The sequence below is a fragment of the Neurospora hispaniola genome (genome assembly GCF_033458365.1).
Source record: "Neurospora hispaniola strain FGSC 10403 chromosome Unknown B0T23scaffold_10, whole genome shotgun sequence".
Classification (NCBI taxonomy): domain Eukaryota; kingdom Fungi; phylum Ascomycota; class Sordariomycetes; order Sordariales; family Sordariaceae; genus Neurospora; species Neurospora hispaniola.
Window position 1 is genome coordinate 619244 of NW_026944415.1, and position 23765 is coordinate 643008.

General features: G+C 41.9%; 4 protein-coding genes across 4 annotated transcripts; 3 read left to right on the forward strand and 1 right to left on the reverse strand.

The window, feature by feature from the left end:
* Positions 1-1692: 1692 nt before the first annotated feature.
* Positions 1693-1941, forward strand: B0T23DRAFT_408378 (uncharacterized protein; the record flags this gene model as incomplete). The annotated part of the gene is made up of 1 exon (XM_062839288.1): positions 1693-1941. The coding sequence occupies one exon, from the start codon at positions 1693-1695 to the stop codon at positions 1939-1941; it is 249 nt and encodes an 82-aa protein (XP_062688193.1).
* A 170-nt stretch (positions 1942-2111) lies between these two features.
* Positions 2112-4038, reverse strand: B0T23DRAFT_327414 (uncharacterized protein; the record flags this gene model as incomplete). The annotated part of the gene is made up of 3 exons (XM_062835612.1): positions 2112-3284; positions 3353-3470; positions 3581-4038. 3 exons carry the CDS (start codon positions 4036-4038, stop codon positions 2112-2114), a joined length of 1749 nt encoding a protein of 582 aa, XP_062688194.1.
* Positions 4039-17191: 13153 nt separating this feature from the next.
* Positions 17192-18903, forward strand: B0T23DRAFT_44990 (uncharacterized protein). Its single transcript, XM_062841071.1, has 3 exons — positions 17192-17582; positions 17637-17894; positions 17951-18903. The coding sequence occupies exons 1-3, from the start codon at positions 17396-17398 to the stop codon at positions 18484-18486; spliced, it is 981 nt and encodes a 326-aa protein (XP_062688195.1). The 5' UTR covers positions 17192-17395; the 3' UTR covers positions 18487-18903.
* A 3030-nt stretch (positions 18904-21933) lies between these two features.
* On the forward strand, positions 21934-23654 carry B0T23DRAFT_408381 (uncharacterized protein; the record flags this gene model as incomplete). Its single annotated transcript, XM_062839289.1, has 6 exons — positions 21934-21948; positions 22300-22420; positions 22450-22581; positions 22657-22822; positions 23376-23457; positions 23550-23654. The coding sequence occupies 6 exons, from the start codon at positions 21934-21936 to the stop codon at positions 23652-23654; spliced, it is 621 nt and encodes a 206-aa protein (XP_062688196.1).
* Positions 23655-23765: the final 111 nt, after the last annotated feature.

The following is a 23765-nucleotide window of genomic DNA, read 5'->3' on the forward strand; positions in this document are numbered from 1 at the left end:
CTACTTACTGACCTTCCCGCCCAGTCGCTGGCTTAAACTAGAACCATGCCATGCCGTGCTAGGTCATACCTAGACCCTTTCATGTGTCGTCGGCGTGTAGGGCTTCTTTAGGGTAGCATTGGATGGGATTGGCGAGCCAAAAAGAAGCCACAAGGCGCCTTCGCTGCCGGTAGTGATAGGTACCCGCTCGCTTGATCGGGGTAGAACTGGAATGGCTGGCTGGCTGGCTGGCTGGCTGGCTGGCTGGCTGATGAGAGCGGACAACCTGTGCGTAGCATTGATAAAGGTAACAAGAATTGTCTGGTCTGCCACTGGAGAAGAATATGTATATTGAGGGTTCATATGCCTTAGTGTAGGTGTAGAGCGAGGTATCTCTGATAGTCATGTCATGTCGTGATGTAGCGGGCAAGGTGAGAGGTTGCGAGTACCTGCGTTCGTGCCAGCAAGAATTCACAGAATTTGACCAAGAAGGAGGACAATGACGGAGGAAGCAGGATTGTGACTGAAGTAGGAACTCTAAATGGCATTGTTCCTTCCTTTGGCAAAAGCAAACCTGCACCAATCTCATCTCGGATGTTGACGGCATTGAGGAAAGTACAGAGGGCCTCTTGATGGACCCGAAACTGCGTGACCCGTCAGGTCTTTCTGTGGACCACCAAGTACCTCGGTTCCTTCCACTTGAAGAACCAACGTCGTCCATCAATCCCATCATCCGCTTAGACTGGGGAGCATTTAGGGAAGGTGCGAATGGATTTCCTGCAATCCGTTTTGTTTGAATTCCAATGCCAGCGGCACTCGTGATTTCCCCGTCTTCTTGATCTGAAGGAGGATCAAGTGGTGACAGCAATGTCGGTCCCCGTCAAGTGCACCTCGTTGTCCTCTCAGCTCCCCGTTCATAGCCGTTTCAAGATCGTGACGGATGCCTTTTAAGTGGCGTTGGTGAAAAGGGAAGGCATGAGTGATGTTTTCCGATGTATATCTGAGCTCTGGACTCAACAGGCCGTTGAGAAACCAGGGAGACAAATGGGCCAGCATCAGGCAAGAAGAGATCATGCAAAACATTGTCAAATGGAATTTTCCACGAGAATCGGTCATCAACAAGTTCCCATGTGCAGACTGAACGTTGTCGCTGCCACTTGGCGTACAAACTTCAGTCATCGAAATTCATGTTGGGGATGAAACGAAGACATGGCGGCGTATTAGGAGTAGCAATTAGTCGCGGTATAGGAGTGGATTGGCAAGGGTCTTCCATAACAGAGTTCACGTCGTCTTTCATGAAACTGTTTTCCATGTTTCATCCCAGGGTGTAGTGATGGCGCGGTAGCTCGACTTGCCGTCACCGCCATCCAGATGGTACATCACGGCATGTTGAAATCGAGCACCTGTTTGAGCGCAACGATAGCTTGGACATTGGCTGATCTGTGTGTATGTATTTTGCGAATGACCTGCCGATGCCCCTTCCACCATGTGTTTGTTTGTCCATTCCTCGATACTGACAAACCAGAGCGCATTCTCCTCACGCAGAGGTGGTGGCGCTAACAAACCGGAAACAATGGACTTCATGTCAGAAGGAGGAACTTCATTATTCCGCGCCAGTCACGTAAAGGTAGTGGAGTTGGGATTTGGGTCCTGCTATGGAGCTGGTCAGATCGACGTTTGTCGCGGATATCGAAATGACTGTATGGGTATAAAATGCGCCTAGCCGCGGTCAGATCTGAGGTTGGCCTCTCTGGGAAAAATGATAAGGCCGTAAATCGCGCCCAAGGTATCACAAAATTCTCAGGTATGGTGCCAGATCAATCTGTCAACACCGACTTCTCTCTCACGCGAGGTATGGGGTGTCTTGACGCCGCCTCTGCCGCCCCCTCATGGATGAGAGAGACAATCGGTGCGCGCCCTCCCTCGTGTGCATTTGTGATTTCATGGAGCGGTGTGGACTAGATCTCGTCCAAAAAGAATCGCCCCATAGCTTCGTGTCACCAAGGTGTTATGCCCCGCATCAAAGCTAGGCAAGCCTTGACGAGCAGCGTGCCCTGGTGCAAGTCGTCGCACAAAGGCGCCACCGAAGCAAACACCGGGAACATTGCCCTCTTCTGAAAGGCGAATCTTCCTTAACAATCACATCGGCCAAACCAGCGAGGGAAAGAAACCATGTCTCGAATCGTCTGGACGCCAGTCAAGTAGCAGAGGAGTCGATCAAAGCCGATTCCAAAGCCGCCACGTGGAGCGCAGCCCCAACGGCGAAGGTCGACATACCAATCAAGAGGGCCGGTTCTCGCCTCGGCGGGAGCATTGCCATCCATAGAGCTGGTGAACTCTCCAGCAACGATGTTGTGACGCTTCATGGCCTCCAACAACGGCTCCAGACGGTGTTCACGCATGGATCCGCCGGCAATCTCGCAGAGGTCAGGCACCAACAAGTCGAAACACTCGACAGTCGGACCCGGGGAAGAAATATCTGGGAGTGACTGGCCTTCACGCATATAGAAGGCCTTGATGTCGCGAGGATAGTCGGTGACAAAGACAGGCTTTCCGTCTCCAACGTGTTCGGCAATGAACTTTTCGTGCTCCGAATGCAGGCCTTCAGTCCAGACGGGCTTATGTTCGAACTCGTCCGCATGCTCTTGTAGAAACTCGATAGCATCCGTGTAAGTTATACGCGGCCACTCATCCGCCATCATGCCCTCCCACCGAGCCCTCACCTCCTCGGGAGCAACGAGGTCGGAACCGACGCGACCCTCGCGGTTAAGAAACTCATAGACTGTAGGCGATTCGTACATGGTAATGCACATGTTACGGATCATGTCCTCTGCAAGGTCCATGACCTCGTCGAGGTCATTGACAAAGCTCATCTCGGCCTCGAGCATGTAAAATTCGCTGAGATGACGGGCAGTATCGCTCTTTTCGGCGCGGAAAACGGGAGAAAGGGTCCAGACATTACCGACAGACTGAGCCAAGGCCTCGAGATGAAGCTGAGTAGACACGGTGAGATACTTTTTGTTGCGAAAGAACATCTTGCTCTTGTTGTCCTCATTGGAGGAAAGCTCGGCGACGTTGGACGCCGGAGCCACAGTAAACACTTCTCCGGCACCTTCGCAATCTGACGAAGTGAGGATGGGCGGATGTGTTTGGGTGAAGTGGTTCTCGGCAAAAAACCGAGTCAAGGCCGCGACCGCCTCAGAGCGCATTTTCAGCAAGGCAGCATTGATGGGCGTCCTCGGCCGCAAGTGGGGAATTGTGCGGAGGTACTCTGGTGTCTGATATTTCTTTTGGATGGGAAACGTCTTGATGTGCGGTGGTGTGTCAGAGACAGACAGAGCAGGGCGGCATGCTACTAGGCAAACTGACTGACCTTTGCGTCGGATGGGCCCAGGATATCGACCTGGGTGACTTGCATTTCGTGAGACTGGGACGCGCCAGGCGAGGGGACCCATTTGCCAGTGAGACGGACAGCAGCACCGATGGCCAGGCTGCGGAAACGAGACCGAGTCAGTATTTGATGCTGCACTTTTGGTATCCGAGACACGCATAACGAAGCTCGGAGATATTGCACGGGAGGTAGTGGAGGTAGTGATCGCACCCTTCGGCCTGGTTGGTGTCGGCAGGGACGACGGCCTGCAGAGGAGCCAGCGAAGACCCGTCGCCGAGAGAAACAAAGCGGTGGGTTTTCATGCCCCGGACGGACCGGACGTAGCCTTGGACCACCACATTGTCCTCCTCCGATTCTGGCTCCCACCGGAGGCACTCGGCAATCGACATGTGCAATGGGGTGGTTCTCTTGAGTGGCTCCTCATACTGCTTTAGCCGTTCTTCAGCTTCTTTTGTCAATCGCTCGAGTTCCTTCAAGTCGATATTTTCCAGTCGTCGTGGAGAGGAGCTGGAGATGCTGCGGCGGGAGATGCGGCCCTGGTCGAGATCGTTGCAGAGTGAAGGTGGCGGTTGGTGGTGAGCAAGGACCATACTGCGCTTCCCCCTCATCACCCGCACTGTCGATGAGCTTGGAGTGGTGAAAATCGAACTCCTCATCCTCATCCCCATCCCCATCCTCATCCTCATCACGGCGGCAGCGGACGACATGGCTCAAATCCGGGACCGAGTCGCGATGATCTCCTCCTCCTCGCCGAACCCTCAATCTGACTTTGACGTGGTAAAAAAAGAGAGACGAGACTATAGAGACTCAAATATGTTTTCGGGCTGCAGCATATGATCGATATCAAGCTGCCAGTCTCAGACTCTCATTGCTGTTGCCGGCGACGAAACGGGCGCAATTTAGGCGGAGTCCAGTGGCAGTTCCAGGCAATTGCTGTTTACTTGGGGGTTAGCGGTGGAGTCTTTTGCCAACCCCCTCTCATTAAAGAGGGGGAAAAATTTCTATAGGACAACCGTTTAATCTAGGACAAACGCCGATCGGTACCATACAAAATCAGCTATTAACGCTACACAAAACCACTTTTTAATATCGTACACACCAGCAACACAACCACACTCAAACTCGCTATTTCTAACCGCACACTTCGTAAATTTATAAAAGTAAATAGTCTATATATATCTATAGATTAATAGAGGTTAACCTACTATTATGTATAATAGATTTTAATAAATATTTCGCTAAAATAGGGGAAGCGCCCGCTAGCTACTATAGTATGTATATATATTTAATTACCCGCTAACGTATTGAACGCCTTAGAATATCGCGCAAATTACCGACTATTAAAAAAATTACTATTATTATTAGCGAATTGTGTACCTCTATATCTCGCTATATTAAATCGTTAGTAGAGTACAATAAGCTAACTATATTGTTATATTTAAAAAATCGCCCCTATATATTAATAACCGCTAAGGAGGATATTATTGTATTGTACGTAATATTCTACTTCTAGGAACAATTTCCTATATTATATTAAATAATTATTAATACAGTAAATCGATTGTAATTGCTATAGGGCGTTCTAGAGACCTATAACGCAATATGGTTAACGAGTTTCCTTAAAGATTATTTAGAGTTGAAGATTACAATTTATTATACTATTAATATTAAAAAGAGGTTTTAGAATTAAATAAAGAATTTATTAATAAATAATTTAATAACTATAAAATTATATTTAAAAAGTATAATATTATTAGGGGGGACGTCTAGAATTATAATAAAATAGGTATAAAATTTAATTATATAGTAGGCGGGCGTATAAAGGTAATTATATTAAGGGATTTAGTAAAGTAGAAGGTAAATTAATATATTACTTTATTAGTAAATTTATATAGGGGTAAATATTTACTATTTCTTCTAATTAAAAATTAATAATATTATTAACCGAAAATCGGCTACCCTTATAATTAGTATAAGTATAATTAGTAAGACTATCCCTATTTATATAATATTTAAAACTAATCCAACTAAAAATTTTATTGCTAATAACCTTAATAACGCTGTCTACTTTACTAAATTACCGATTAATTTTTTAAATACCGACCTTACGCTCGACTAATTAAAACATTTCAATTAATACTCCTTCTACTCATCCCCGATATTTATAAAATTAAAGAAGGAAGATAGCTATAAATTAAGAAATAAAGGGTTCTCTTTTTAAAATTAGTTTAAGTATAACTAATATAAAATTAATTATATTAGTAAGAAATTTAATAATTTAAATAATAGAATAGGGTTGAAAAGGCTATACCACCTAATTTACTATCTATTAATTATTGACGGATTTAATAATTACTATAATATAGAAGTTAAAGAGTATATTAATACCTTTAATATTATATTAATAGTATTACCTCCCTACTCAACCTATATAATATAACCGTTTAATATTAGAGTATTCTCATCCCTCAAAATTTATTACCAAAAAGTATTACAATAATTTATTTAATATAGAGAATTCAACTTTACTCGTACTATATTTATTAGAAAGTTCGAGGTTCGTCCCCCCCCTATACCCTTATTTTATCTCCCTACTAATTATAATATCTCTAATATTTTAATATATCCTTAACGTTAATATAATTAGGTATAATATCACAGGGTTAGCCTGTGTGCCTTGTGCCTGGTGCCAGCGTACAGTAGCTTCTAAGACTGCCGTACGCTGTTATCACCGCCGGCAAGCCGATTATTGCCGGCAGTTGATTGGTTAGAACGCTGCCTGCCGCGGGTTTGTCAAACCCGCCGGCGGTTACCTTTATAAGGCTAGCCTTCTAGGTACTCGGCTGCACTTCTCTTCTTTTCTCTTTCGTATAATTACGTATAATTACATTTACTACCTACCCTTTGCCTGTAATAATTAATTATACTTTTTAACTATTGTGTTTATAGTGTAAACCTATTCTCTTTTATTGCGCTATTAATTTTTAATTAATGCGCGTATAGGAATCGCTTCGTTTATCGAGTCGCCGAGTCCAGCACCCCAAACACCGACAGTCGTAAGTTACGATAGTCGCAATTATAAATCTCGCTCCCTTTATTTAGTAAATAAGGGCAAATATTCTTTATCTAAGGGATAAGAGACTATTTCGTACAATTACCTTTCTTATATTTTACAATAAGAGTAGTAATTATGCGTCCTTCTCTCCTATTAGTAGTACTAACGATTTTATTAACCTTAATACCCCTCCTAGGAATATACTGTTTAATTTGAATAATATTTATAAGGTATTTAACGAAATTGTTAGTACTATTAACGTTACTGTTTATTAAGCTGCGTTCGTCGAATTCCTTCCTTTAATAATAATTAATAACCTTTTTATCGGTATTAATAATAATGAAGAAAAGAAAGCTATCCTTCGTACTTATTTTAATATAATTAATATTATTATTTAGGACTCCGTTTTCTAATTAATTATTGCCCCGTTTAGTCGCCTTTACTATAACGATTTTATTTAATACGAAGATATTGTTATTGATTTTAAATATAGTGAGGATAAATTAAAGACTGCTTATAAAGTAGTTATTAGAACTTAAAATAATTTTAATTAAAAGAACTTCGACTATTTCAATTTAATAATCGAATTTAATGATCTCTAGAAGAAATACAATAACCTTAATATAAACTACGCTGCCCTTAAATTTTATAGCGTTAATATCTAGTCCCTATTTAATAATTTTAATAAAATTACTAGTATTAGTATTAATAAAATATCGTCTTTAAGGTAAATTGTAAAAAACCCGCCAATTTTTACTAATAAGGAAAATATTAATATAGTCCGTAGATACAAGATTTTTAAAATATAGCGTTTCCGTATTTTATTTTAGTAGAAGTACAACCCCTTCCTCTATATTAATAAGGATATTAAAATTATTTATATTATTATATTATTAAGTCCTAAAATTTTATTCGGTATTTAGGATAATTTAGATATTATTTAGAATAGAGGAAATATAAATTCTTAACGTTAGAAGACCGGTATTAAATTTATAGAATATTTAGTTACCTATTTCTAGAATATTAACCTAAAGATAAATACTAGCCGTCGTCTCGAAGAATTCTTTATAAAAAACATATCTTTTATAAAATTCGAATTAGAACTTACTAATCTAATAAACCTCTATAACTTTAATAATTCTATAAAGGTTTATTACCTATATAATAAAATTAATAAACGCCTCCGCAATACCCTTACATATTACAACCTTCCTAAGGCTAACGATTTTAAGAAGTGGCTCGCAATTTGCTATACTATTATAGATAATCTAGAAGACGCTGATTACCGCTATAAAATAAATGTTCATCTTTTCGGTAATAATGCCCCCGCCGCCGGTGGAAATTCTAATAATAATACTAATATGGGCGGTACCTCTAATTCTTATAACGCTAATAATATCCTAATTAGCTAAAATAGTAACAAAATAAACTTTAATATTATTAACCTTACTATCTTTATTTATAAAGACGTTTTTAATTAGTATATCTGTAATAATAAGTACTGCTATTATAGCGGCGATAATTATATTATTAGCAACTACTTTACTTTTATTAATTATAGCGCTTAGGGCCCTTAATATAATAAAGGTAAGAAGAATAAGGGTAAGGACCGTAGTAAAGGCCGCCGTAATAAAGAGGAAGTCTATAGTGCCGAAATTACGCCCACTACCGCCCCCGCCATTCCTACTGCAGCCCCCGCTATTACCACCGCTAATAGTAAATACTATAACGAGCCGGAAAATGTTTAACTTCTATATTTAATCGTGTATAAAGGCCCTTCCGGTTATTATTATAGAGATAAATTTTAGACTCCTCGGAATTAGAGGATTTGGAGGAGGTTAGAATATAATTATTAAATAGTTCTACTTCCTTAAATTTAATACTCTTATTATTTTATATTGTGACTAAATTGTATAAAGATTATTATATTTCCCTTATTAATACCGGCTACTCTATATTTACTTTTATTAATTATTCTTTTATTATTAAATATAACCTTCCCTATTTCCGCCTCTACTACGCAAAGAAACTTATTCTTACTAATAGAATTATTAAAAGTATTATTTTTAAAGGAATAATAATTAAATTCTATATCGAATACTATAACAAAATAATCACCTTCTTAGTCTATAATATTTCGAGGAAATACCTAGTTATTTTAAATTTCCTATAGATATAATACTATAAGCCCGAAATCGACTACGATTAATATAGAATATATTTTACTAATTTTATTTATAAAGGCCGCTACCTACTTACTAACTTTATTAAAAACTAGTTAATAGCCTTAAAAATTCTTATTAACCGAATTTTAATTACGGCTATCCGTAGTAGGACTACTCTTACTCTTCTATTAATTCTAATTCTTTAATTAATTCCGAGGAATAAAGCCGTTACCCCTATTAAGGTAGCTCTAGTACTATTAGAGCCAATATTGGTTAGTAAAATTACTAACCCTAATTAAATAGTACTAATACTATTAAACCCCGTGCTAAGAGTTTTCGAGGCCGGTTATTAATTTACCTCTACCCCCGTTAAAGTACTAATAACTAATAGGGCCGGGTCTAAGATCGGTATTATAGGTACGGCCGTACTTTTTATTAAAATTAAAAATCTAGTACCTTATAAATTCTATATCCGCCTTAATAGCTAATATATTTCTATAGGTATAAAGCGCCCCCGAGCCCGCCGTTACTATAATTCCGACGATACTGCTCCTATTAAATCCAGTGATATTAGAGAATTCAATGTAGCTACTTTCGACTTTATTTACGAATCCTAGTAATTATAATTGTATGTTATAAATTATACTGAGATCGAAAGGCTGGCGGCCGTAGTGGAGGTCCGGGATATAGATTTGATTAAGGAGATAGTTATTAATATAATAGAGGGTAACGGATAGTAATTTAAAGAAAATCTTCCCCTACTCCTCTATAACTTTATTAATAACTTAATTAATACTTACTCCTCCGAAGAATTTAAGGAAGTTATAATCTTTATTAAAGTAATTTACTTTACTAGAAACTTCAATAAAAATACCCTATTCTACGAAGAAATAATCTACTATATATACCTAACTAAAATCTTTAATAAAAATATAAAGAAATTTCTCGATAAGGCCGACCGTTTAATTAAAATAAAGGATAAGATTCTCGCTATTTTAAAGGAATTAAAGGGACGATAATATATTAATAAAGTAGTAGCTTTCCTCCCGTTATTAGTTAAAGAGATTCTATTTAACTATTTATATAATTATAAAATTAAGTTCCAGTTAGGAATAACCCCCCCTAATGCGCGCCCGTGCTATATATCCCCGATCGAAGCCGTTGTTATTAAGAAGTAGATTAATAAGAACTTAAAAAAGAATTTTATTCGCTTATTACAATTTATAGCCGCATCTCCTATCCTTTTAGTAAAGAAGCCCGGTAGTAGCGTCCGTATTTATATTAATTACTATAGTATTAATAATATAATGCTAAAAATATATTACCTACTCCTACTAATTAAGGAGACCCTCGATATTATTTATTGTATAAAGATTTTCATTAAGTTCGATGTAATTACTATATTTAATAGGATCTGTGTAAAGGAAGGGTATAAATAACTTACTATTTTTATTACTTATTTCGGTCTCTACAAATCTATTATCTATTTATTCGGTTTCTAAGGGGCCCTAAGAACCTTCTAAAATTATATTAACGATGTCCTATACAATATCTTCAATATATATACAATAATATATTTCGATAACGTTCTAGTTTATTTAAATAATAAAGAAGATTATAAAAATTATATTAGGGAGGTCCTATAATAGATAATTCGAATTAGGTTATAAATCGATATTGATAAGTACGAATTCTATATTATAAAAATAAAATATTTTAATTTAATTATTACCCTAGGAGGATTCGAGATAGATTTTAATAAAGTATCCGCTATTATAACTTAGGAGGTTCTAGAAATTAAGAGGGCACTATAGTATTTCTTAGGTTTCGCCAATTTCTATTGATAATTTATTAAATATTTTTCGATTATCGCCGGTCTATTATACAAATTAATAAAAAAATTAGCGGAATAGTAATAAACCGACCGCTATTAGAGGTCTTTTGAAGCTTTTAAGAAGGCTTTTAATAGTAGCCTAGTACTCCGGATCTATAATTAGTTGAAATAAACTGTTATTAAGACGAATATTTCGAATTAGGTTTATAGTAGTATTCTATCCCAATATAATAAGGAGGGTATTTTATACCCGGTCGCTTATTTTAACTAGCGGTACTCCTTAGCTAAATATAATTATAATATTTATAATAAAGAATTATTAGTTATTATTAAAGCCTTTGAAGAGTAGCGCCCCGAATTAGAAGGAGCCTAAGAGCCTTTCGAAGTTCTAACCGATTATAGGAATTTAAAGACCTTTATAATTAATAAATAATTTACTCCCCGTTATATATATTAATCTTATTTTCTCTCTCGTTTTAATTTTATTATTAAATATCGTTTAGGGTTATTATAAGTATATCCCAACGTACTAAATAGGAAGCCGGAGGATTTATTTAAAAACGAAGCCGACGAACGACTATTAGTTAGGAATAAGGTTTTGTTCGATTATAATATTTTTATTAATGGAGTTTTCGTTTTAGAGGATAGAGGTAAAGAAGTCCCTGTTAGTATTAAATATATTTATAAATTAGAGATTCTAAATGAGAGGTTAATAGATAATTTAGTAATAGAAGGCTATGAAAAGTCGATTATTCTATAAAATATTGTTACCTATTTATCCGACTCCAACCGACGAATATAATTTAAAGAAATTAAAAACTATATAAAGAGGGTCCTATTCGCTGAATGTCGAACGATCTAAGGACGGGCGTACTTTTGTAGTATTGTTTTTATCGACCTTATTAATATAGAGCTTCACCTTTTACTCCTTTATTATATTTATAATTCGCTATTAATTAGATACCCGGGCTACGAAAAGACTTATTTATTACTATTACAATCCTTCTTTTAATTAGGGATATACGCTACTGTTAAGTTGTATTATAAGGCGTATTTGGTATACGCTAAGTCTAAGCTATTACGACACGCCCCCTACGGTTTTTTGAAATTATTAGCGGTACTATTCGTACTATAGAAGGATATTTCTATTAATTATATTACTTTGTTAATTCTATGTTTGTGTTGCGGGCAAGAATTTAAGTACGTTATAGTCGTCGTTGATTGTCTAATTAAAATAAGGTACTATATCCCTACCGTTAACTTAATAGTAGAAGAATTAGTAGAGTGTTTTATTAAGAAGGTTTATAGTATTTATAGTCTATTAAACTCTATTATTTCCGACCGTAGTACCTAATTTATTTCACAATTTTAGAGAGTTTTATTATTATAATTAGAAGTTACCCTTAAGCCCTCCTCCGCTTTCTACTCCGCTATTAATAATTAAATTAAGTATATTAATATAGAAATAGAAAAATATTTACGTTTTTATATTAATTAAATTTAAAATAATTAGGTAAATTAATTACTAATTACAAAGTTCGTTAGTAATAATCTAATATTTAAAATTACTAATATCTCTCCCTTCTTTGTTAATTATAGATTTTACCCCTATATAAGTATTAAACTAGTAAAATTATACCCGCCGGAAATATTAGTAGTATGATAAATAAAATACTTTAAAATTAATAAATTGGCCGACTATTTTAAAAGAATCTTAAATTTTATTACTAATTAGGCCCGTTAAATATAATAGTATTACAAAAGTAATATGAATGTTCGATGGTTGGACGTTTTAAAATATAAGGTAAGAAATAAAGTCCTTTTTAATATTAAGAACCTTAATATTAGCCGCCCCTATACTAAATTTATACTTCTCTTTGAAGGCCCTTTCGAAATCCTTAAAGTAGATAGCTATTAGGTAATGTTCAAACTTTTAATTAATATAAAGCATAGTCCGATGTTCTATATTAATAAAGTTAGATTATAAAATAAAGAGGGTCTCTTAGAATAAATAAATTCGGAAGAATAGAACGTTCGTACTAATTATAGCCGGACTATAAAGAGGACTAATAATAAAAAAAACTCCGTCGAATATAAATTTAAGAAGATAGACGGATGCCGAAAGAATAATAAGGGCCGTTAGGAATACTTTATAGTTTAGGCACCCCCGTATATACTATTATAGTAATTGTGTACTGATATATCTATAGCCCCCGATATAGTACGGGCCTTCTATAATGGATACCCGGAAGCGCTATGCTTACCGGCCTAGGCAATGGTGGAGAAAAAACGGAAGGAGAAGGAAAAAGAAGTAGAGTGGGAGGCTCCAATTCTATAATAGAAGTTATAACGATAATTACTAGTAGTAGTAAGGATTTTTTAAGAATAGACCGCTCGTTTAATAGGGATTTCTATTATTTTATATAATATTAATTAGCTATATAGCTTCTTTTAATCTAAAGAAGTATTATAAGGTTAGCCTATGTATTTTATACTTAGTGCTAACGTATAGTAGTTTCTAAGACTGCCGTACGCTATTATTACCGCCGGTAAGCCGACTATTACCGGCAATTGATTAGTTAGAACGCTGCCTGCCGCGGGTTTGTTAAACCCGCCGGCGGTTGCCTTCATAAGGCTAGCCTTCTAGGTACTCGGCTACACCTCTCTTCCTTTCTCCTTCGTGCAATTACGTATAATTACATCTACCACCTACCCTCTGCCCGTAATATATAATATCCTTACTAGGTTCTCTAATATTAGGATATAACTAATTAATTATATAAGAATCCTATTATAAATCTAAGCAAAATAGCCCAAAAAAGTTAACCCCACCTTACCCTTATTATTCCCTAAGGAAGACTACTTTTAAAAAGCTACTAAAGTTATTACCTATATTAAAGATAAATACTACTATATATTCAATTCGCTAATATATACCCGTTATTACACTACTGAAATTGTAATTTATAAAGCGCTATTAACGTATAATATAATATAGGAGTACAACCGTTAAAACCGAAAGAAAACGGCCAACTTCGACTATAAAATAAAGAAATAGGTATATAAAATATTAAAGGAGGGTAAGGTATTAAATCTTTTAAAGGGAGATCTTAATTAATAAATTATCGAGAGATAATAATGAGAGTAGTTAATTAAGGAGAAGAAGTAGTTAATAATTATTAAATTATATAATAAAAAAATTTAAAAGTAAATTTACAATAATTAGGTTAAAGATCTAATTAATAATAAAGGAAAGGTTATATAGCGAATTTATTTTAATAATTAGAAAAAAGAATAATTAAAGGATAAGTATATATTAATTTATAAGGAAGATATATTCAATAAGAAGGATAAGGAGGAGGGGGATAGGTTATTTATACGTAATACAATTAGTATACTAGTACTAATAATCTTTAAGAAAATATAGAGTAACCCCTTTTACCTCTTTTCTAACAATTTAATTAATATTAATTTAAATAATAATCCCTCTACTATATAACCACCTTCTACTACTTAATTGGCCAACCCCCTATCTTCCCCCCCTCGCCCACCTCAATAACCTACTATTAAAACTATTACTAATATTATTAATTATTTTAATATATAAATAATTAATACCCTCTTTAAAGATAAAAGTACTCTAATTAATAATAATAAGGAGGAAGCTAACTATAAAGAACTTTATAAAGGAGAGGATAATAGGGATAAAAAAGAGGAGGAGGAGGAGGAGATCAATTTACTACTATTCTAATTAATTAACCGCCGTCTCTTTAACCCGCCCGCCACCCCCAAACCTCACACTACCCAAGCTAGACCATCAATACTAACTATCGACCCCTCTACTCTATTACAGTTACGGTCTTTTAAATTAACGCTATACTATAAAATTATAAAGTACGTCGAAAATACTATAAAACCTCAAATATAGGCAAGAAAGTAAGCGGTATGTATGAAGAGTATACTAGTAAGGAGGGAGGCAATAGTAGAGGAGGTAGTACTAGTACTAGCAATAGAGGGGGCGCCAGCACTAGAAAATAACGAATAATAACTGCAATTTATTCTTTTATTTACTTACTACCTTATTAAACAATATACTAGATTTCTAACGGCTTCTAACAACGTTGTTGTGGTGTGTAATGTGGTGGTTTAGTATGGAGATGGGTCAGATTACTAGTAAAATTCTATGTGGGCTGTCCCAGATTAAACGGTTGTCCCACATAAATTTTTCCCCCTCTTTAATGAGAGGGGGTTGGCAAAAGACTCCACCGCTAACCCCCAAGTAGCGTTGTGTTACGGCCGGAGAGGCGCTTTTGGCGCCGGGGGGGGGGGGGGGGGGGGGGGGGAGGGAGAATGAAATGCTTGGCAGGCACCCGACATGCTTGCGGTGGCGCACTGACCATCTACCTCTAGTGTACTACATACGCAGTACATAGTACACACGGCCACATTTGGGGTCTTGGACCGTTGAGAATGGCAATTGTTTGGATGATTGGATGGATGGATGGATCATGGATGATTGAGTTGGTTTGGATCGTGAAATCGTGGATCGTACGTAGATCATCGAGTCGCGATCCCTTCTCCGTGGTTTCGCACGGTATCAGATGCAAGGGTTTAGGTTCATCTGAGGTTGAAGCTCAAAAGACGGCATGGAAATTGGGATGAGATTGGCGACGATACTTGACTTCGGTGGTCCGAGCGTCTTTTATTCTACTTCAAGTTGTCTGGGCAAAGCTCCCGTTACCGATGTTCGGCTTCGGTGAGCCGAGTGCAACTTGGAAAAGTGACGGGACTTGACTCGACTGCCCGAGGTGAGGACGGAGGAGGACTTCCCTTGAGCAGAGAGCAACCAACACGGTGGAACAAGCACCAGGGCTGGCACTGCCGTGGCAGTGGCAGTGGCATGAGTGGCTCCACAGGTCACCCACTGCAGTGAGCTGCCACTGCCCGTCCGCGCCTGCTGTTCATTGTGTTAACTAGGTGCACTCAACTACTGCACCTCCGGCCGCGCCTTCCTCAACCACTTGCAACCTGGATCACGCGATAATGGAAACTTGAGTCCTCTTCACGGGCCATGACTGCCTGGATGGATGCCCAATTGGCGACAGAATGGGAAAGAACGAAAACTCTGACAGCTGACCTGCCCTGGATCTTACCACTCCAAGCGTGCCTCTGTGTTCCCGGGCACTGCGGCACTGTAGATTGGAGTGCAACATGGAGATGGACACTCTGACACTGCAACGCCCAAAACCTGAATGGCCTCCTTTTCCTCTTCTATTTTCACCACTCTCACTGTCTACTACTACTACATTGTTCCAAGTCAACGGTACCTGTTCCCGTCCATCCAGGCCTATCTCGACCTGGTATCCAGAACAAGAAATCCCCACTCAGACGCCCCAGCTGTTTCTGTCTCGTCCTCCAGTCATCACCTCATCCCACCTCCTGAGCTGGCAACCACACCATTCACACCATCGCTGACCGGTCTTGGATACCAGACGTAGCCACGATTCTGCTGAGAGGCCGATAGTCTATTTGCCATCCATCAAGTCGACGGCTGTCCTAATCGTACTGTAGCATTGACGGCATTCTCGCCCCCATGATGTGCCCTCCAGCGACTCCGGCCTGAGTCTGGTTGCTTCTGCTGAGCCGAATGGACGCCCAAGCACGCTCCTGGCTCCTTACTGGCAAGACAAGCAATCAACAAGCGGCTGGCGACCATCAAAATCAAAGTCAATTCTTGGCTGGACATGCCGCTCGTCTGGCCGTCCGCCTCCTCTTCGCCTGCGCATTGTTCCAGATATCCAGATGAGCTGAGTTCGCTTGGATTTATATGTCTCTACCCAGAGCCGCGTTTCCTGCACTGAGAAAGCAATACCAGCATTGCTACGGACGACAAAACTCATGACTGGTCTCAGAATAGAGACGGAGAGCGGCCTCAGTCCTCGATATCTCAGTTGACCCCGCGGCCTCGCGCATTGGATACCCGTCGGGAGTTTGTATCAGTAGCCCCAGCACACTGGTCCCGCGAGGCGTAGGAGTACCAGATTGACTCAAGATGGCGTATAAGCTGCAACACAGCAGTAGCCTGCCATACCGAGTCTCGGTAGCCGGCGTCAGCAGGATGGGGCGGGATGGGGAGGTGGTAAGGGGGCAAGAAGGGGGGGGGGGGGGGGGGGGGATTGAGCGTGTGAACAATGATGGCCCTGCAACTCCCAATGGCCTACCTCTACCTACTACTTGGGTCACTGTGTAGGCACTGCCCTCTGCTCCATTACCCAAGGCAAGTCACTGCTCGTGGCCAGTGGGCAACACTTCCTCACAGTACCATTGTCATGGTCCACGGCCGTCCATGGTCCTGATCCCGGCAACCACAGACCTGGAACCCTGCTGTAGCATGGTAACACGGTAGTACGGTAGCACAACGGCGGTGATTTGTCTATGACAGATCTTGCAGACCGCAAAAACTGATCAGGTAGCCGGTAAAGGTATCATCACCATTGTCTCTTCTGCTCGCAAAGCATTGGCTAACCACGCCCAAGGTCTACAGGTCTACCAAGTCCCCCATATGCCCGTCATATCTCTTAGTCTAGTCCAAGACAAGACATGCTCAGTTACACGACTACATTTCGATATGCACCCAATGCATTCCTACCCAGGGCACCGACCAGGCCGCCTGCCATCCGGGGTTGGTTTTCAGATCTCGCCAACAGCCGCAGCCTGGGCTTTGCTTCATCGTACATGATTCACCGTGGCTGTTGGTAGCCATTGCTTGCTGCTTTTTTACAATGTCTTTTCCGTTTGGTTTGGCCGTCCTGGAATTTCTCTGGTCGTGTATAAGAACGCCATCGTATCCTCTCTTTACCACCGACACAACACCATGATTCACAGTCACACCTGATCTCAAACGTCTACTGCGCTTTCGTTTCACCACAACACCTCCAGTAACCCCTCGATCGCCTTGAAGCACACTCACAATGGCTCCCGGAAGCTCAAGATCATCCAGGCCCAAGCCGTCTGAAGTAGCTGCCGAGACTAAGAGGCAACATATCCCCTATATCCGGTCTTTGGGCACGTGGGACATCAACTCCTACCTTTTGCATCAACCGCTAGCGCAGATCAACTTCCCACAAAGACCTCTTGATATTTCCCCTCCCCAGTTCTGTAAGACCCCCACGCTTCTGAGACATGTCATTCCCGTCTAATAACCAGCTACAGTTGTCTACAACGGCGATCCAGTCGACTGTGCCTTGAACTGGGCAAAGCAGATTGCAGAACCACACACGGTAGCCTTCATTTGCGCGGCCAACGACAAAAGACCAGGCGGGGATTGGGAAACGGGAGCTGTTGGCTATGAGGAACGCCTATGCCGCCGAAGCACTCTTTCTGCGAATCTGGCAACACCTGCGCCAGGATCAACGGTGACTGAGAATTACCCCATCCCAAGCTATGGTGGTATTTACTCGCGAGATGTCGGTTAGTATTACCAACTGGCATATTATAAACCACTTTCTGACCGCGCGTGACTATAGTTGTATTCCGAGGGCCTCACGACAGATATGAGAAGCTCCCGCCCGAGCAGTGGCAGTCAATTCCTGTCGTTTCGGTCCATCCTACCCGCTGGCCTAAACTTACGCAGAACGGAACAAAGTTCTCCTTCCAAAACGAACGCGACATGTTGAAAGACTTGTTACGAGGAGCACTTCGGATCGCAGCCTATAACGGCCATACACAGCTTGTCATTGGCGACTTCGGCCTTGGCAATGGCTACCGCAACCCGCCCCAAGAGGTGGCCGAGATGTGGCGGGAAGTCTTGCTCTATGACCCTGACCTGCGTGGGCGTATCACCTCCGTGGCATTTGTGTTTGAGGATCCAAATCAAAGTACCAGCAAACTGATCTTGGAGGATCTTGCCAAGAAGGCCAGAGAAACGCTTAGCAGCACTACTGCCGCGGCTTGTCCTTCTGACTTGGAAGTATTTCACCGAGTATTTCACGACACCGAGATTCAGCGAGTAGTCAGCCAGCCGGATTCTCGGTATGGGCTAAACAACCTACTTGCGAGCTAAAGACCCCCTTCGTTTCCGTTCTGTCGTGCTCTGGAGTTGGCGTTGGGTTTGAGTTTCGGTTGCATAAAACCGCGGATTCTCCTGCTATGGTGGGCAAATACCCTGGAGCCCTGGTAAGGGTCTTTGAAAGCGATTGTATCAGTGTTATGAGACACCCTAACGGAGTTTGTGTTTCTTTGGTCTGGCTCGGATGCAGCAAAATGGCGCATAATGGTGGGCTGTGCGGTACGCTGTTGGTCGTTTCGGTGTCTTGCTTCTTTTTAACCCCCCTTTGGGCCCCTTTTTGAATACAAAAACTTCCTCCACATCGCTGGCTGACTGCACATCATACTCCGCTACTTCAGGTCCTCAACTACTGATAACGCTACCACCAGTGGGCTTGGTTTTTGTACAAGCTTGGTGAGCGGGTGCTGTAGGTGACCCGCTTGCACTGCCTGGCTTGCTCATCAAGCTGGCTGTCAGATCCTGCTCAAGTGACTGGAAAAAGCAAAATTGCACCTGTGTATATGGACATACCGGTCACGTATTGGTCTGTTCACTGGCATGATCAACCCGGTGAAGCACGCTTGCGATCATGTCAAACACCAGGCAATGTTCCGTGCTAAGGTGTCACGCATAGAGAATTGATCCTTCGAAGGTTCTAGGAGACTGGGGGTGCGATTGGCCTGTATTCTCATCGTTGATACAGTTAAGGGCATCCCGAGAAAGGAAACTAAATCCAACGGGCCGATGAACTTGTTTGCCCGCAAAACAAGACACCTTTCGGGAATCCCCAAATGGATTCATGGCGCAGCTTGACGTCCTGACCGTTGCGAGGTGTACCCCTGTGGAACCTAATTTCTAGGCACTGTTGTCCATCTCTTCAGCCGAATCCGGCGCTGGTACTCACGACAGAGTGAAAAACACAATCTCGGGGTGTTGATCTTGTGAGGGCTAGTGGACGACCGGGGGCCTCGTTTCAATAAGCCATGCCATTTGCCTGTATGATTTCGCAAAAGCAACGTACATACATCGACTGACTGCGGGATCTCAATGTTGAGCTAATCTGATACCATCTTTAGTGCTTTTTTTTTTTTTTTTCGTCCTTGGTAGTCTCCAAACCTACTTGAACCAATAGTCACATCGCAGCATGGCCCCAGACAACAAACATATCAGTTCAAAGAAACATGTAGGATCCAGATCCGAGCCGATGAAGGCACCCAAGTGGTTCGTAAATGGCGCTAACCGATTAAGTCTCCGCAGTTCACTCGCAAAGTACAGGGCATTGCTACAGCTCAATGAGCAAGACATAAGGGACTACGGTTGTTTCAGAACAGCAATGGTGTCTCACGGGGGGGTATGAACACGGCATGCTCCTTTTCCGTCCTCAAGTGGCGCATTTCTTCCCCTACCCTTCAGTCCCGCGATGGCCCCCAAAGGCCCTTACGAGGCAGTCATTTTCCAGCATGGTAACTACGTTTTATCTCCAACCACCTTTCAGTCAGCCTTATTGACGTCTTCTTTGAGATTCTGCAGTGATCAAGCAAATATGGCGGGAGCATAGCGTCGATGGCTCACGTATGACCTTGTCCTGTTGGTCGAATGCAACTCTAGAGTCGAGTTCACACTCTTCATCAATCACAAAACGTGTTGGTCAAGAAAACAGCGCCTCTATCACAAAACGGTGGAGCCCTCGCTCTCGCTTACCCCATCCGAGAGCGGATGCTCACTCGAACAGACCTGGCACTGACTGCCGGTCCAGTCCTAACGTTTACCACCCCCACGGAACTGGAAACATACAAGACCCTCTGTCACTTGACCGTGTGAATGTTGAGTAAACGTGTGTTAGAACGCCTAGAATATACGGTACTGCACGTAAGCCTTGGTAAGTCTGTCCAATTACTTCCCTTCTAATTAGCTGACTGGATGAGCTACGCAGTACAACGTACATCAACCATTACTTCATATTTGTATTTGGACTCTAAACCGTCAAATCCATTCAGAACAGGCCCAGTCCACCTCAACTGAAATTGACAGCATCGAGATACGCGGCCTATCTGATTACTACAATGGCCTTCCTTCCTCACCTTCACTCGCGTACGACAGGGACCGTACTAACAACGATCGGAACACACCAAGCTGGGTGATGGTGTTGCGTTACACAGCACACGGTGCAATAACATCCCATAACTACATAACTCGGTATACATTGGTCGCTCTGTGGGCGTGCCTTGTTGGCCTTGTAAGCCCCGTAGACTCCTTCGTAACGGGAAACGGCATATTTGTGTGCGATCTGTACTACCCGATCTCGCACACCACCCTCACCATGGCTCACTTGTGTTTCCCCAGTGCTCTTTCCCACTGAATCTCTGTATAACACAACCTTAATGGCACGAGTGCTACATGGCTACCGCTCTTTTTTTCCACAGTGGACTGACACCCAGTGGACAGGTATCTACGAGCTACCGCCCGCAACTCCCTGTCTGTTAACAGCATGTCTCCCACTTACCGCCTTTACGATGTATATCGAACTCGATGTTTGTCTCTCTTTTCGACGCGACCCGACCCTGAAGAGGTTGGCCGCGCATGCGACAGCATCCGTGTTACCATACTAGCACAATTAAGCGTTAAACCACCAGAGACTGTGTGCGCACACGTTGTTGACCGCAAGGTCGGTGTTATGGGAATATTCCGAACGGTAGCTACCTTCACACTGGTGGCGGACACTCAGCGCATCACGAACGGGCCGGGTGTGCCTTCGGGTGAGAGAGTGATGGTAATAAAGGCGAAGCTAATTGAGCTCTGATCCGTCTACGATGATGACGAGGTGGTGACTACACAGCCCTGCTTTGGCTAAAATCGCATTCCCTCCCCAACTGACTATCTGTCTGCCCTCTCTCTGCAATCAGGCAATTCGCGGTGGATGTCCAGTAACTGACATCATATCATGCCTAGGTATCGTACGATATCTCTCTGGCTCTCATCAAACCATCGATTCTCCATTCACTGACCTATATTATTTCGTCCTCCAGGTCAATTCCACGTGACGCGATTTTACAGTAGGTCATCCCCTCAAAAAATGCTACTTCACAGTGTTTCAAGGTTGACACGACACATGGCAAGCCGCAACCACCTCCCACATACCGACAGCTGGTACTGGTTCAACAGAATTACACTATGCATATGTAGCTTGGGCGGAATAGTGCACACTATCATCCCTTGTGCCTGGGACCCAACAGCCATTTTTGAGATTACAACCACAGAAAGACAATATGGCTGCCGGGCTCACCCACTCACACACAAACATGCACTCGGCATCGGAGGTGCCAGGAACAAAGAGATCCAGTCCAACAGACAAGTCCAGATGAATACAGAGACAGGGGCAAGGTTTGGGGTCATATATAGGGACACAGGGGGTTTTTAGGGCTCAAGGGATGATCAACGGCACGGGCCTGGAAAGTATTCAGCATGTGGCACCTGGGAGTATGCCTCATGTTAAGCGCAAGCTCATACGTGCCTATCAGTTCATAACCTTTCAGGAAAGAAGCTTAACCCGGCCCTAGTTACACCGAGAGAGCGTGAGACATTGTGGAATGACAGAAGAGCTAACAGGCACAGCAGGTCAAAAAATACCGTGGCATATTCTGGTCGGCAACTGCGGATACTTGACAAAAAAGAAATATCCACGCTATATGCCAAGTCACCGGTCCGTCAGCTTTCCTTCAGTTCCCAGCTGATGCAACCTTTGCTTTTCCTCTCGTCCACTTTCACTTGTGGTTGGAAGGAGTACGACTGTCAGACAACACACTCGACAAGCAAAACTAGGGGAAATAGGGAACCTTTCTCGCTCGGTCCGTGTCCCGCTCCACCATACACGCCGCACATGTGATTATTGTCAACCACTTCCTCACCCTCACTGACTCAAAGATTATCCATCTTTCCTCGTCCCCCCCAAGTACTTGACCCAACGTGCCGGTCAGACAGTTACACTACTGCAACACAAATCTCACTTGTACATTGTGCTTCAACAAGTCCAATGTTCATTACCCACCACCGACAAAGAGGAGAAAGTACGGCAGACAAATTGGACGAAACCGAAAACGCCGGGTACCTCAGGTATGCAATGTCGTGGAGGAACATGTGTGGGATTATTATCTAGTCCCTCAGGTCCCATTGTGTGTTTATAGATAGGAAGTACATACGAGCAAGCGGCTTTCCTAGTCCAAAGGTGGGGGAGAAAAAGAGGAGCGGCACGTGGGAAGCACAACAGCACCCGGTCAGATGTTTGGCGATATCTTAAACCCTCTGCTCGCTCAGTGGCCAGTAAGAAGGCAATGATTGTGATAAATCGCGAGTGGTAAGTGGTAAGAACCTTGTTGTTCATACTCGTATCATATGGGATGCCCAATGCTTCCCAAATTCCCCATCTTCCTTTTACCATAAAAAAAGATGCTGGCACTCGTTCCAAAGTCCATTAGGTTCGTCCTTCATCCCTCTTTTCCCCTCTTCCTTTGCTCGTTTGTTTACCCGGAACAATCTGATAACTGACACATCACTTTCACTTTCGTTTTTTTACTCTCCTATTCCTTCTGCTGCTGCTGCTGCCCAGAGTTTTCAAAGCAGTATAGCACCACATCAATCGCTTCCTTGTTAAGTTCACGCTACTGCGGGGCTTATCATTCACCTAGCCTCAAATCTCTTTCTGCTCATGCAACCTCTCGATCTCACATTCCCGGCTCACTGTTTGCTTTTCTTCTTCCACGTCTAGATAACCGAGGGCCTCGAAATCTCACCTAACATATTACCCTGCCAACAGCTCAACAGACCAACCATTCAACAGCCGAACGATGTGTCTCGGAAAGACTAACCGCCAAAGCTCCTCCGCTGCATGAATAATTGAGAAGAAGAAGCAACGCAACATCGGCCGGCAAAGACGGCCGACCTATGAGGAGGGAAGATGAAGCCGGTGAAAGCCCCAACGGTCTGGAAAAAGTAAGGGACGGTGCAGTCGGGAAAGAAGCAATGAGGTAAAGCTGACACATATCGCTTGACTTTACTTGATCTGATCCCACCACGGCAAAAAGAGGGCGGAGGTGAACCGTCGGCAAGTTAGTGACTGGCTCCGGCTACTTCTCCGAGACAAGCGAGAGGCCTACTGCTACTACTCAGTTTTCTATCTGGAGGATTGATACGATGCTTCCTGTCACATATGCAAGGTAAAAGGGAAAACCAAAAGAATGGGAACACCGAACCCATGATCACCATTACCTAGCAATCGGCAATACCCAAGCACCAGCAGC